Source organism: Cervus canadensis, chromosome 8 (genome assembly GCF_019320065.1).
Source record: "Cervus canadensis isolate Bull #8, Minnesota chromosome 8, ASM1932006v1, whole genome shotgun sequence".
Lineage (NCBI taxonomy): Eukaryota > Metazoa > Chordata > Mammalia > Artiodactyla > Cervidae > Cervus > Cervus canadensis.
In genome coordinates, this window is record NC_057393.1 from 60,835,477 (window position 1) to 60,850,801 (window position 15,325).

At 44.9% G+C, this 15,325-nt stretch overlaps 1 protein-coding gene and 1 long non-coding RNA gene across 10 annotated transcripts in view; one reads left to right on the top strand and one right to left on the bottom strand.

Annotated features, from left to right (window-relative positions):
• KCNMA1 (potassium calcium-activated channel subfamily M alpha 1) overlaps window positions 1-15,325 on the top strand; it is a 748,747-nt gene that overhangs the window by 503,131 nt on the left and 230,291 nt on the right. For all 9 annotated transcript variants that reach the window (XM_043476447.1, XM_043476438.1, XM_043476446.1 and 6 more), the window contains 2 exons: window positions 2,310-2,480; window positions 4,078-4,169. In XM_043476447.1, coding sequence (XP_043332382.1) covers window positions 2,310-2,480; window positions 4,078-4,169 — 263 coding nt within the window. The remainder of the gene's footprint in view (window positions 1-2,309; window positions 2,481-4,077; window positions 4,170-15,325) is intronic.
• The window catches only part of LOC122446350, a 30,053-nt gene continuing 21,303 nt past the window's right edge, over window positions 6,576-15,325 (bottom strand). The window contains exons 2-3 of the long non-coding RNA XR_006270850.1: window positions 13,490-13,652; window positions 6,576-6,701 (exon numbers count right to left, since the gene is read on the bottom strand). This is a non-coding gene — a long non-coding RNA (uncharacterized LOC122446350). The remainder of the gene's footprint in view (window positions 6,702-13,489; window positions 13,653-15,325) is intronic.

Genomic DNA, 15,325 nt, shown 5'->3' on the forward strand with positions numbered 1-15,325 from the left:
TTTCTCTATACTTTTAGAGAGTATAGCTATTTTGAGATGTGTACTTCATACAAACACAAACTGTTACACCTGGAAGGAACATCATCTAACAGAAGTTTTGAGTAAAGTTGTCCTTCCCTTGCTGAGCTTCAGTCTGCTTAAGGGATGGAAGGAAGCATTGTTGCCTATCTACCATTGGGATTTTTGTGATTGGCTTTCAAAGGAAAACTTCTGAGCTATCACTCAGTTACTGGATCTGATGGTTCCCCACCCTTTTATACTGATGAGATTCTTGGATGAAATCACCCTTAGATAATCACTCTAACTCTGCCAAGTGTCAAAAAGCACAGATATGGAGGGTTAGTTGGTTGTTTTCAATCAGCAGTGACCTCACCTTACTGTTGTCTGAAGTACTGGATTAGACAAAAAGTTCATTTCATAACATTTTATGGAAAGACCCAAATGAACTTTTGGGCCAACCCAGTACATTCTTCTTCACCAGGAAACCTCCACGAGAAAGGGCACATTGAGGACAAGCACTGATGTGTGAAAGAGGCCAGGTCTTGGACACTTTCTGCGGAGGCAGTCTGGCGATCTGGAGGGAGGCTTGGGGCCGGCCATCCACAGGGACCATTCTGGCAGGTCACAGGCATTGGCCTTGGGGTGTATGGTAGGGCTGGGCCCCTCTCCTCTATAATATCTCTGCTACCTGCCTCACATTTGTTGGCAGATCATAGGTGATGGGAGGACAGGAAGTGTTTTGTGAGTCTAAGGCAGAGATGGGCGACTGCAAGTGAAGGTGAAAGAGGAGAGTGGAAAAGCTGGCTTAAAATTCAACATTCAAAAAGCGAAGATCATGGCATCCGGTCCCATCACTTCATGCAAATAGATGGGGAAACGATGGAAACAGTGACAGACTTTATTTTCTTGGGCTCCAAAATCACTGCAGATTGTGACTGCAGCCATGAAATTAAAAGATGCTTGCTCCTTGGAAGAAAAACTGTGACCAACTGAGATAGCATATTAAAAAGCAAAGACATTACTTTGCCGACGAAGGTCCATACAGTCAAAGCTATGGTTTTTCCAGTAGTCATGTATGGATGTGAAAGTTGGACCGTAAAGAAGGCTGAATGCCAAAGAATTGATGCTTTTGAGCCATGCTGTTTGAGAAGACTCTTGAGAGTCCCTTGGAGATCAAACCAGTCAATCCTAAAGGAAATCAGTCCTGAATATTCATTGGAAGGACTGATGCTGAGGCTGAAGCTCCAGTACTTTGGCCACCTGATGCAAAGAGCTGGTTCATTAGAAAGGACCCAGATGCTGGGAAGGATTGAAGGCAGGAGGAGAAGGGGACAACAGAGGATGAGATGGCTGGATGGCATCACCGATCCAAACTCATCACCACCAAACTCATGTCAATGGACATGAGTTTGAACAAGCTCTGGGACATGTTGAAGGATAGGGAAACCTGGCGTGCTGCAGTCCATGGGGTCGCAAAGAGTCAGACATGACTGAGCGACTGAACAAAAAGAAATCAGGAGCAGAAGTTTTCCACACCCATTGCCTCTGAGAGATTTCCTGCTATACCTGCAGAGATGAGTTGTCCCCACAGAAAGCAGAAACCCTATGGGCCGCAAAGCTGAAAATATTGACCATCTGGCCCTGCACAGACTAAGCTTGCTGGTCCTTTGTCTACAGAGTGTACAGTTTGGAATAGCTCTCCTGAGCTCACATTTTGTGCTCCTGAGGGAGGCTACTGCAGTTTGCAGGGCAGAGCGGTCCCTGATCTTCTGCAAAGCAGGGAGAGCCTAGTCAGACTCTGAGAGATGCTGTTCAGGGTTTGGGTGCGTAATCTGAACGAGCAGGGTCCCCCAGGCCTCTCCTTGGTCAAAAGGATGAAAGGAGGAGGCTCTCTGTGGGAGGGTCCAGGATTTCTTGGGGACTGAACAAACTCTAGACCAGGGCAGGGCTCTCTGGCTCTTTCCTGGAAAAGAATGCTGTAACACACGGCCAGAGGCAGTGCCCTAAAATTCTGCTGACCTCAGATCTTTAACAGTGAGAAGAAAATGGACTCTGGATACATACCTCAGTTCCTTCTCTTCTCTGCCCCCATCAGCCTGGTGGGTATGTGGGTGTGGCTTTCACTTTACTTCTTCCACTACCTGCTCAGAGGCTGTGAGCCCAACTTACAGAGCTCCACTTGGGGCAGCAAACTCCTGCGGTTGAAGGTGCAGAACATCCAAAAATAGCCTAGATGCTGGAGCTTTGGTGTTTCTGGTCTATTACACCTATAATGTTTTTCCTTTCTCTCCCCTGTCTCCTTGATTTAGGTGGAGAATTCAGGGGACCCATGGGAAAATTTCCAAAACAACCAGGCTCTTACCTACTGGGAATGTGTCTATCTGCTCATGGTGACCATGTCCACTGTTGGTTACGGGGATGTTTATGCAAAAACCACGCTCGGGCGTCTCTTCATGGTCTTCTTCATCCTCGGGGGACTGGTAAAAACGCTTTCTTACAACGCTGATTTTGTGATCATTGATATTTTCTATTATCCATTTTCTGAAGGCTGTGTATTTGACCCTGTGTTTCTGCATTAGAAGCAAGTGACTGCCTTAGTGTTACAGTCCAGTTAAGGCAATCCCAAATGCCAGGGTGCCTTTTCTGCCTATTTCTTTTGTGTATTGAGTTTGTTTCCCGGAGACCCAGGCACAGTGTCCTTGTGAGGGATGGCCATTTAGCCCGTAGCAAACCTAATTGTCTTAAGAAAGGGATGCTCACTTATCAAGTGAGAGGGTCTGTGCCTTCATAATGTAATTCAGCCTCTGATATTCTGCAAGGACAGTGTTATCACCTGACCGGGTAGATAATGTTGATACTCTGTAGACAATTTGCGGTTTCAAGAGCTCCCCACCCCCATCCCGGTCCTTCCCAAACTTCCAACAAACACTGTGGCTGGGCCCTTGCCCTAAAGAGGAGGGTCCCCACCCCAGAGGACAGAGAGTGCACTCCTCCCCGGATGGACATCACCACGTGAGCTGAGTGTGGTTTTGTAAACAGACCACAACTCCCTTACAGAGCGACACGGGTGGGTGTTTCCGCCCTCACTCTGTAAGTCAGAAAGTCGCACTGTTTGCTTTTCTGGTCTACACAGATCATCTTGGTGGGTTACCACATACTTTTTAAGGGGGATTTCTGGCCGCTCATCGGCAGTGACTGCATTTTGTCTTCCAGAATAGCCCATTCAATATTTAGATTTTTGCTGTGTGTGAGGTAAACCTAAACTCACACACAGCTTTCACATATGTACACCGCACATGCATTTATCTCATGCATACACACTCTGTTTTGTATGCATATGGCATATACATTTGAGAAATGTATATAAATGTACGTGTGGTGTGTACATGCTCACAGCATTCCTGCAGTACCCGTGAGGTCCCTGCAGATCACACGATTGCATTATCCAGCCACAAGCACAATGTTTGTTGGACAAAACATGGCAGATTTGTGTTTCTCCTCGCTATTCTTTCCTCCCATGTGATTTCCTAAATTTACCTTATGTGCTTTTTAGTGATTTTTTTTTTAATGGAAAAGTTTATATATTTTTAAATCTTCTCTTGGTGTTTATTGTCTTTAATCACTCATAAAGGCAGGGATTATCATGTGAATTTTAATTAGAAAGGAAGGTTTTCTCTTAAAATTGTGTGTTTATGAATGAGTGTGTGTGTGTGTGTGTGTGTGTGTGTGTGTGTTATTCTCTAGCATGCCTCCCCTTATTTCTCTTCAGGAAGTAGAGCTAGATATCAATTTATTTATTCCTGTCTCCTTTACATTTTTCTTAACTGATTTTTTTGGTTTTTTTTAGTTGTCTAGGTTGGTTAATGTTTGTTTTTTGTCCTATGTAACTTCAGAAGCTTGCTCTTTTTTTTTTTTTTTTTCTTAAATACAATCCAGCCCATGAATATGTACCTTTGCAGTTCTAGTCCTTTTGTGTTTTCAGATCTTAGTATTCCCCCCCTCCCCCTTCTGAAAAGGTCACCCCCTTTCTTTGGCCTGTCTTTTTAGTCTCTCTTCTGTCTCCTATCTTCTCCTCAGGCCATGTTTGCCAGCTACGTCCCTGAAATCATAGAGTTAATAGGAAACCGCAAGAAATACGGGGGCTCCTATAGTGCGGTTAGTGGAAGAAAGTAAGTATGCCAAGAGGCGTTGCTGCCTCCGCTGCGGTAGAATCCTCTCTGCATGCCATTTTTGTTTTGGCTTTTGTTTCTTTGTTTCACGCATGTAGGCAATGTTTGCCCGCTACGTGCCCGAAATTGCTGCTCTCATCCTGAATCGGAATAAATTCGGCGGGACTTTTAACAAACATGGAGGCAGAAAGTAAGTCAGTTGCATCAGAAGAGATGTGGTTGAGTGACTTTCAGAGCCCCTATGGCGGTGACACCTGAATCCTGCCCCCCTTACACCCACCTGAAGGGCCACATTCTGTGTGGGGCGTGATGTCAGAATGACCCCTCCAAGTTATCACAAGGACCAACTACGGAGACCTGTTTCCATTCACAACTGTCTTCCCCACCCATCTTTCCAAGAGACATAATATATTTATCCTGGAAGGCGTCCATGTGTTACTGAACTCATATTTTCTATTCTGATCCCTAATGTCTAAGCCCAGTTTATTCATTCTTTGTATTAATTAGGTGATTGATTACATTCTGGTCCCTAAGACTAAAGAGATGTCATCTTACGGGGTTTTTGTGCAGCCAAACCATGGGTTCATGCTCCAGCAGGGGAGTCCCAAGGAGGGCAAGATCAAGGCGACATTGGCACTCTGGTCCCCAGGAGACCAGGTCTCTTTAGCCAGGAGGTACCAAGCTTATCCTCAAAGGGACTCATTACTCAGTTGAAATTCCTTCTGGACAAGAAATATGTTTATAGTATATCAGGGCACTGCGCGGGCTTCCTGATGCATCTTTTGTTTGGCTTTCCATACATGAATGCTTTCTTCTTGGGAACTGTTTCGATTTGTGCTCACATCATTTTGTCAATATCAGTGTCAGTGTGTGGGTGTGTTGTCAGCTGGAAGTTTTACTCCTAAGTAGATGTAAGGCCTTGACTGCTCTGTCTTGAAGGAGAAGGTTGGAGGGAGGCAGGGTGGAAGCAACCATTCTGTACTGTTTTTCTTTCAAAGCTTATTTTGAGCATTGGATTTTGTTTGCTTTTGAGTTTTGGTTTTCATTTTAACTTCCATTGAGTAAGATATACACATCTTTATGTATAGCTCAAGGATTTTATACCTATGTACACACCCAGTAACTACCGCCTAGACCAAGATACAGAATATTTTTTATCACTTTGCCCCTTCCCCAGTCATGGAAGTTCCTATTATGGAATTAGGGGTTTTTTGTTTTGTTCTTATCCCATACATTTTAAAATTTTCACTCAGTCATGTCTGACTCTTAGCTACTCCATGGACTGAAGCCCACCAGGCTCCTCTGTCCATAGAATCCTCTAGACAAGAATACTGGAATGGGTTGCCATTCCCTTCTCCAGGGGGTCTTCCCGACCCAGGCATCAAACCCGGGTTTCTTGCATTTCAGGCAGATTCTTTACCATCTGAGCCACAGCTTTTGATTAAATTTAAATACATATTTGTTCATTTTTACAGTGTTGTGTTGGTTTCTGCTATACAACAACACAATCAGCCATGATTATGCATTTTCAAATGAACTCTTGAATAGCTTATTTGCTCTTTAAGAGAAAAATAAAAGGAGTAGCATCGTGTTTCCATCCACCGCCTCCTCCTTGCCTGACGGTCACATTGGAAGGAGCCCACCTCTTCTCCCATCAGTGATGCCATTGCATCCTGAGCTCAGGTGTCCAGTCCTCTGTTTAGAAAATGAGGAGGTGGGGAAAAGGACTCATTTTCTTGAACTACCCACAGGACACCCGTTTCCTTTCAAAGGCATGGAGGACAGAGGAGGCCAGTTGGCGTCTTTTCCAGGGAGGCAGCCGTTCCCCCACCTCCCCTCTGATGGAGCCCTCCTCCTCCTATTATCGTAACAGCCCTGGATGAGATTAGAACCAAGCTGTTCCGATTTCTGGGCCATTGGTTAGATCCAAAAGGCCAAATAAGTCCAGAGATTTCCACTGGTCATTTATTCCATGCCAAGAGGAAAACAGCCTCTTGGTTCGTTTTGCCTTGAAGGTGCGGACAGGTCGCCATAAAGCAGAAGGCACTCGGGGCACACGGGCTGCCTTTATGGCCTCCCCAGGCCACTGTCTCAGCCAGCCTTCCCCTCTCCCTCACCACCCCTGAAGATGTCAATAAAATCAATTGCCCTGATGTCTGTGTTGAAAATATTTCCCGACTCTCACTCCAGGTACATTTTTTTTCTTCCCTCCAAAATAGCTGCCATAGTCCCGTGTGGGTGGGCCTGCTGGCGGGGGGCTTTTGTTGACGGGTGACCCAGATGAGGCCCTGAGACCCACAGTCGCTCACACACTCCAGTCCCACCCAGTTGTCCCTTGGCCTTGGCCCCTCTGTGCAAACCCCCACGTCGAAGGCTTCAGATCACAGACTTCCTGCAGCTTTTGTTCTGGCTCCATCTCCGTCATCTTTTATCACTACTTTTACCCTGTTTTTTTCTCTTTTCTCTTCTTCCTTTATGAAAATGCACACTTTGCCTTTAATGTTCACTCTGGGTCTCTGAGGTCCCCCGACCCTGCGGACAGAAAATAGGTTCTGTCATCAGCACTGGGACTGTTCGCTTTACTTTACGCATTGTTTCCTGGTTCAAAAGCTAATTACTAAGTAGTTTAAAGAAGCCCTTTGGTCACTTAGATCTTTCATCAGAAAATATAAGCTTGGGAAAGGAACGGTAATAAAGGGCCATTAGCACCCTTTGTTTGATGTTGTTTTTCTAGTCAGTAGAACAAGATTGATGAAATGTTATGTTTGGCCAAAATTTGAGTTTTCATTTGGAATTCAGTGTTGAGAGAATGGGCTGTCAGAATCAATAAGTTTTCTTTCGCTTGGGATATGGGCATGTGGTAGTAATTAGCAATATAAGGTCTTTAGTTGAGCAACCAAGCATGGATTCTGGCAGCAAACATAATGAGAAACTACAGTTGTTCTATTTCTAACGTCAAAAAGTTTCCAGATAAAATTAAATGCATTTGCAAAAGAAAAGCAGCTAAACTTTGTTGAAAGATAGAATTCATACTTAAAATAGCATGCTTTGCCCTGTGTTTTTCTATATGCATAAATATATGTGCTATACCCACGGACACATATCCATGTATTCGTTCTCCCTGAGATTTCATCAGATGGATGCCCAGAAAGTAACTTAAACATATACATAGTTAAGGGATTTGTTTACATGTGCACATTTTGCTCAGAATATAACTTCTCTAACAATGCATTAACTTGTCAGAGAACTCAAGGTAACGCGTGACCCAAAGCCATGGAGACACATGAATTGGAAATTCATTTAAAGTAAAAAAAAATTTAGGTAGAGAACCATGGGGTTTTGTTCACACAACACCCAATTTCAGGATTTTGGAGAATATGAAAATCTCAGCGGCACCTAATTTTCAGTTCTAATCTATGTTGGCATAATAGAAACAGTTCATGTAGTGTCCCCAGAACATCCTCACCAGCAACACAGCATCCAGGGCTCACAGTGGCTCACGCCTACATTCTTATCAACATCTCTGGCCTGACCTCCTACAGGACATCCAGAGCCAACAGTAGATATAGGGGTGTGTGTGTGTGAGAGAGAGAAAAAGAGTCATTCTCTAGTTTTTCCATTATGATGTAGTCCGTAAGATAGGGACTTGGTCAATAACCAAAGGTGTAACCAGTATCTTGTCAGGCAGTCTCTTGAGTTGAGGTCTTGGGAACAATTTGGCTCTTTGGGCTGAGACCTTAGATCTTATTCAGAAGGGTAGCCCTCCTGTAGTCCAGCCTGCCTCCCGAGGCCACTGTCTCCACTTCTTTCGCTTCCTGTAAGCTCAAAGCCTCTCAGAGGTGGGGTGGTAGAGTGGAGGGGTGAGGCTCCCATGGCCTTTGGGATCGCAGCTTGCTCTCTTCCTCCCACAGCTCCTGCTGTTTTCCCCAGGGGTTTCCTCTCTGCTTGTGACTCAACCCACTCCTGGTTAGTTTATGAGAACTGACAAGATCATGGTCTGAGGTCACATGGCCAAGGGCCATGGAAAATAATCGGCCAGGGAGAAGAATCCATCTGCGGTAACCCCCTTGTCAGAGACAGCCGGACTGGGGAGCCATCCAGACACTGGACTTCCCATGATGGGGCTCCTGGGGCCTGAAACTCTAGCAGCCCTAGGCCAAGTGGTTGGGAGATGGGAGGATAGATGGGTTTGGATTGTTCTACTGATTCCTGGTAGCTAAATGCTCGGAGGACACAGAGAGAAGGATGGACAGTTGAGGAAAAGGAATATGGAAAGGGGGCCAAGAAATGAATGTAAGAACTGGGAGGAAGCTCCTTGGCTGGATGAGGAGTCTGTGTTCCCTTCTAGCTGGGGAATAGGTGTCACAGATGAACCTGGCTCTAACTCCTATTCATGAAATCTGTCTGTGAAACATAAATGTACAATGGATTCTCTTAGACCTCCTTATATAGGTGGAGGAGTGCTACATCCTTCTGGAAATGAGAGCATGAATCAATAGAACCCAAGTCTTGTGACTGGCTTCTGTGGCAATGATATTATCTACAGATGCTTCCATCCTTCTGCATCCCCATGGCAACTGTGTAAGGAAGGTATCACCATCAACTCCATTTGCAGTGACTTGCCTGACATCATAACCCTAGTAAAGGGTCAGTCTACCACACTGGGCCATGCTGCTTGTCTAGATCATCTCTTGAGACTCTTTTCTGCTCTAAACTCAGTGATCCTATCACTGTAACTTTTCTCCCACCTCTACCCGCAGTGGGGCCAGAACATTGCATAGAAGATGATGAGGAAGGTAAAGGCCTGAGCATCACTTTGGACCCTTCTCCCCCTTCTACTCACCTAGTGCCTCTAAGGAGCCTGGCCCTAGGGTCAAGGACAAAAAGGTGGAGAGGGGACAGAAACATTTCTTCCTAGTTTTTCTCATTTGGTTAGATTGGAAAAGTGTTTACCTCTTGAACGTGTCTAACAACAAGGGGCTCTTAAGCATGAACAGACAGATCATTGGCCAAAATGAGATTTGTAGGTTTCTACCTGTTCCTCCACTTCCTGATTCCATCCTTCCTGGGGAGTCATTTCCTAGGGGGCCAGCTGTGGTGGGACTGTCATGTTCTGCCAGATTTGGGCTCTCTCCTGGGCACAGCCTACCTGCTTATCATCTGAAGAAGAGCATTCTTTGCCCCAGCAAACATATCTACCTGTGCCTTTCACTTCCCCAGCTGGTCTGCACAGCTCAGGGCACTTCTGTAGTAGTGGTTTCTTAACTGTCAGAACTAGAATAGCAGTTGCCCATCTTGGAAAATCCTGGGTGGGTTCCCTAGGTTTATTTCATAGCTTTGAGTGAAAATCTTGACCCTCAGGAGGCAGTGTCCTCCTGGAAGGAGTTTGGGTGGTCTCCCTTCAACCTAGGTGTGGCCTCAGGATTGTAAGAAGCCACCTCAATACCATAGGGGTGGGCCAACTTTATCATGGGGTTTCCTAGGTGGCACTAGTGGTAAAGAACCTGCTAGCCAATGCAGGAGATATAAGAGACACAGGTTCGATCCTTAGGTTGGGAAGATCCCTTGGAGGAGGGACATGGCACCCCACTCTGGTATTCTTGCCTGGAGAATCACATGGTCAGAGGAGCCTGGCAGGCTATAGTCCATAGGGTTACAAAGAGTCCCACATGACTAGAGAACAACAACAATGTCAAGACTTTTTTTTTTTTTTTTCAATGTCAAGACTTTATCATGCTTTTCCCTTTAAAGATGAAGCAGAGTACTTTATTACGTCCTTCAATGTCAGTGCTCATATTTTATAAAGCATTGAATAATTTAGAACAAAGTTGCAAGAACGAAGAACACAGCACAGTGAGTTACCTGCCTCGCTCTCCACTCCTGCTATCACCTCCACTGGTTCACTTGCTCAGGCTGTGCCACTCACGCAGGACCGCCTGTCGGGCAGGTATGCGTGGTACCTGTCACATAGAGGTTACACCTCCGGAAGGTGACAGGCGACGGCAAGGGTAGGAGTAGAAGGAAATGCCAAGTACAGATTTTAATACATGCAACAAAAGCAAGAATGATCTAAGCTTCTGTTATAGAGCAAAACAGAGATGATTTACAGGGATAAATGGTCTAGGGAGGTGACATCTCAGAGAAAGGGCTGTTACAGCCTACTCAACAACTTTCATTACTGCCTAGGCAGAGGGGAGCTAACACTCTAGGTTTTAAAATTAATATTATGGGAACCCCTCCTGCAACTGTTGGTCTTTAGTTCTACTTCCGAGGGACTAGGTCTTTAAAAATCTCATTTGTGTTTCAGGCCCTAGTTTGCCTACAGTAGTGCTGTCCACTGGCTTACCAGGGGAGGCCATCCTACTTCCTGATGATCAGGTCATTTAATTTTGTGTCTTTCCTCTGATCAGAAATAAGCCCTTCATCTCCCTCACATCCTTCGTTCTTCTCTGAGACCACATTCTATTCCCTCCTGCCCAGCTGTCTTGTATCAACATGAAATTCCTTTTTCTCCACTGCTCAGATTTTGCCCACCTGGTTCTAGACCATCATTTAAAAGAATTGGGATCTTAAATGTTTTGCTGCACCAGGACAGGGATTATTTCTTTATAAAGACTCATTTAACCTACCACCCATTGTCCGTTTCCTGCTCCCCAAAAGAACTAATGTGAGTCCTGCCTTCATCTTCATCTCATCCGTGTGTGTTTTCTGAGTACTTGCAACATGCCAGGTGCATTGTACAGGCTCCTGAAAATCTCCAAATTTGCCACATCTATCTTGAGCAATACGTTACATTATTTAGCCGCCAAAGTGGTTGGGGAGTTCAAACTCAGAGCTTGTGTAAACCTCCCTTCTTGTTTCCCAGAGGTCAGAGCCTTCCTACAATAATACTTTCTCCTCTACTCATTCTGAGATGGTCTGACCCCAGTGCTTGGAAATAGGATGTGGGGTTAATTCATAGGGTGTTGTCTTGGGTTGAGCCCCATGTCCTTTTCCTTCCTGTCCATGTGTAACTCAGACAACATTCCACCTCCCTCCTCCTCGGCCTGTGAATGGGGTGCTGTGCCTAGGAAGGATGGTCTCTACGACATTTCTGCATCACAGACGTCACTCTGGCTGAAATGTGACTGCCGCTTCGCTTTTTACACACACTTCAGTCCCTCAACAAGTGAGCTGTCCAGCCCTCTCGCCATGGGGCCCACGTGACCCCCAGCCTGAGCTCTCAGCAGAGTTTTCAGATTCCTAGATTTTAAAAGTCATAAATTAGCAAATCATCAACATATCACCAGGAAGGATCATCTGGTAGCCATTCTAGTCAGAAGAAAACACAGGCCCCAATAACTGATCTTCACAGAGATATGAAGAACTGTAGACAGACAGATACAGTAAATAGGAAGACAAACAGATAATTCAAGTTGACAGGCCATGTTGGACTGATTAGGCATTCTGCTTTGATTAGCATTTAACTTTGGGGGAAGAAAAAAAATGAGATTGCCCTAATACTTTGGAAAAATGGCCCCTTTACTACTTCTGAAATTCAGTACCAAGGGGCAGATACTGAAAACGAGTGTTATTAGATGCTGTATCATGTAATGTAAAGTGCCAGGTATTCCTTTCCAACGAGAGGGGTCTTTATGGGTGTGGATGTGGGCACTTCTTTCTTTGCATCTGCTTTGGATTCTTGTAAGCCACGTCTTCAGTCCTTTTCAGACTTGGAGCTCTATTTAGAGAGACTTGGATGCATATTAAATCTATTTCCTGATAATACTAATGGAATGAAAGCTTGTCTCCCCCCTACCCCAACACAATTTTTCTGCTGTCTCTCTTCCCTTCCACACACTTATCAAAGTGTTCCAGCTATTGTTCTGAAAACAAGAATAGAAATGTAGGTGGGAGATGAACTGTGTACCTTAAAAAATAAAAAGTCATATTCAGACTTTGACTTTCACCCTCATATATTCTTTCTTCCATTAAAGAAAAAGAATTCTGAATATAACGTTTCTAATTATAACCCCTGAAGATCCTTCCTGCTTAACCTCGCATTTGATTGGGTGAATCCTTGTTGGGTAGATTCTAAATCTAAAGGACAAACACAACCCTCCGAGACTAAGTTGCACTGTGTTTTCTCTTTCAGCTATGTCATTCATTCGATAGCAGTCTTCCCAGAGTTGTGCAAAGTGGTTCCTAGTAGATTTGGGGTTTCATCCCACTCATGCTGCCATCACACACTAAAAATAAACCAGGAAACCTTCGAACTGGCCAAGTCCAGTGTCTCTTTTTTATTATAAAAGAATTTCAGAAGCTTATGCAGCTTTCTAAAATTTCCATGAAATTCATGGAAACTTGATTCTGTGCCTCTCAGGGTTTGCACCTCCACATCTGGTACTGGTATTGCATAACCCCCCAAACCGTAGGGGCTTCTTCAAATGTGAGTACCAGTTGTCAGTAGAAGCAGACTTATCTCATGTCCCATACTTTCTCAGTAAGGACACATGTTCAGAGATAGAATATGCCCATCTTGTGAAAGGTTTTATGGCCCTAGTCACTGACCTCAAAGGCAAATGCTAGCTAGTATATAGAACAGATTTAGGAAAGCTCCCATCCCAATATATTTGCTCAACTAATAATTATTTGAACCCTGTTGTGTTCCAGGCACTGTGCTAGGTGCTGTGGGCTAAAGGATGATATAGAAGATATGATTCTTGCTCCCCTGCAGCTTACCTGAGACTTTGATCAATCAGAACCACCCAAGAGCTAGTGGCAGCTATGTAGAAGCTGGATTACAGAGGAGCCTTGTCTCCGTGAAATGCTCTTTCGGCAGGAATTTTGTTCAGTAAAATCATGAAGATATAAGGCAATCCTGAAGACTGAAAGCCTTTTAGAGGGAATGCTCCTAAAAGCATTCTAATGACGAACCCTGTAAAAGGGGTGCAGAGATTCAGGAGGTAGAGGGGCTGCTAATGCCACGTTGAGTTCTGGGCCTTTCCATATCTAGCGAACATCCCTCTCTGGTGTCTTATGCTTTATCAAGCTCTGGAACCTGTGGACTTCTCCCAGTAGCTGTGTGTGTGTCAGACAGATGATGGAGGCTCAGGGTGTTGGGTCTACTTACAGTGGATGGCTAGCAACATACAGCCAGCTGGGGCAACACCTTTGGGTGTGGCTGAGATGAGGCCACCCCCAAGGCTGTGTCAGGATATGTCAACTTGATTGTTGTTACGGGAGGGCCATATCCCAACAGCTTCTGTTCTAGGGCCATGAGGCATGCAGGGGTGTTTGGGAAGGCAGTGGGGTCAGTTTGCACATCAAAGCTAGCATACCTCCCCTCTACCAGGCAGAATTAAGAACCGCTTCTTCGCTTGGACTCCTTCTCCCTCTGTTCTGTCTTCATCCCCAGAGGGTGTAGCTGATCTTTTCTTTGATCTTCTCTTCTGTCGGTGCCTTGTGTTCAGAAGCAGCATTATCCAGTGGAAACAGGCAGATCTGATTTGATTGGAATAGAGGAAGATGATGTTCAAGTGCCTGGATTTCTCTGTTAGAGCAAAGAACCACCTAAAATTGGAATAATCAGGTCAAAGGAGGAATGGCTTACTTAAAGATGACCAAAGGCCACCAAACCCTGCAGTAATGGATGAATAAAAGGCAGAAGGGAGAGGGTGTTGTAGAGAGACACAAGGAAGAACCAGTGTTAACTATGAGATTTGGGCAATTATAGAATTGCTTGCTTAAGAAGCTGTGTAAGTCCTCTTCCATGAAGGAAGGAGGAAAGAGATAAAATGAAAATGGTAGTACTAATACCTGCATGCTGGGTTACTGTGAGAAGTCAGTGAGAAACTAAAGTTAAGATAAACAAATCTATAATTAAAGTTCTTTGGTTATAGGCAATTGAAATTGTTTCTTGGTGACTTCAGCAGAAAAGGCTTTTTTTTTTTCTTTTGGAAGGTGAAAGTATCTTACAGCATTCAGCCAAAAGCTGAAGATGCCAGAAGGGACAGAGGTGAGGCTGAGAAGCAGTGCTGGGATCAGCAAAGCAGAAACTCAGAGAAAGTCCTCACAAGGTTTCACCTTAAGGATCAATCAGTTCCCACCATGAACTTAGTGTCACTTCATTTAAGATTGAAAAGCACTGCTTGTCCTAGTTTGGGCAGGAACCAGGGTTGAAGGTCCCAAGACTGTATTTGACTGGGGAGGAGTGGTTCCCCAAAATTAAAATGAGGTGTTGTTTTCTAGATTGGACAGAGCCTATGCTCCAGATGAGGGGCGGCTTCTTAATTATGTGGGCAAGCAGCAGAAGCAGGCTTATCTACATCTCCCCTCCTCACCCCTATGTCCCTCCTTCCTTTCCCCAGTCCAAGGTTTAGGTTTATGCTTAATTTTATCATGAATGCCATTCTAGACAACCAGAGAACTGGAACCTCACCTTCCTCATGCCTGGTAGCTTCCCTGGTAGCTCAGATGGTAAAGCGTCTATCTGCAGTGCAGGGGACCCAGGTTCAACCCCTGGGTTGGGAAGATCCCCTGGAGAAGAAATAACAACCCACTCCAGTACTCTTGCCTGGAAAATCCCATGGACGGTAGAGCCTGGTAGGCTACAGTCCATGGGGTCGCAAAGAGTCAGACACGACTGAGCGACTTCACTTTCACTTTCTTTCATGCCTGGTATAATTGTGGAGGTCTAATTGTGATTTGGGATGATGGAGGTACAGATACAGATCCCTCTGGGTGGTTTAGATCCTGACTGTCTGTGTAGGATAAGATGTGCCCTCTTTGTGCAGAAAGTTCTGGTCCGGTCAGGGCACCCCAGTGTTCTCTATTGGGACTGCCAGTAGTCTGTCCTCTGACCTTGGGGCTCTGTTTTACAGAGGTGCCTTTGGTGCACTGCTGGAATCTATTTGCTCAGCCTTCTGCCCCCATTTAGGGAAAGAGCCAAACAGCCTGTCTCCTCCAGAACAGCTCTATTGACAGCTGGATAAGATGATTACTTTATTCTCTTCCTCACTAGGGGGGAGAAGATATTCCCTTCCTTTGCGATTAGCAAAATGCTAGATGTGGGTCCTGGGTAGACAATTATCTCTGAAACTCCTTGGGTTTTTGTTTTTGTTTTTTTTTTTTTTTGGTTGTTGTTGGCTTGCTTTTGTTTTTTCATCTGTTTTAAT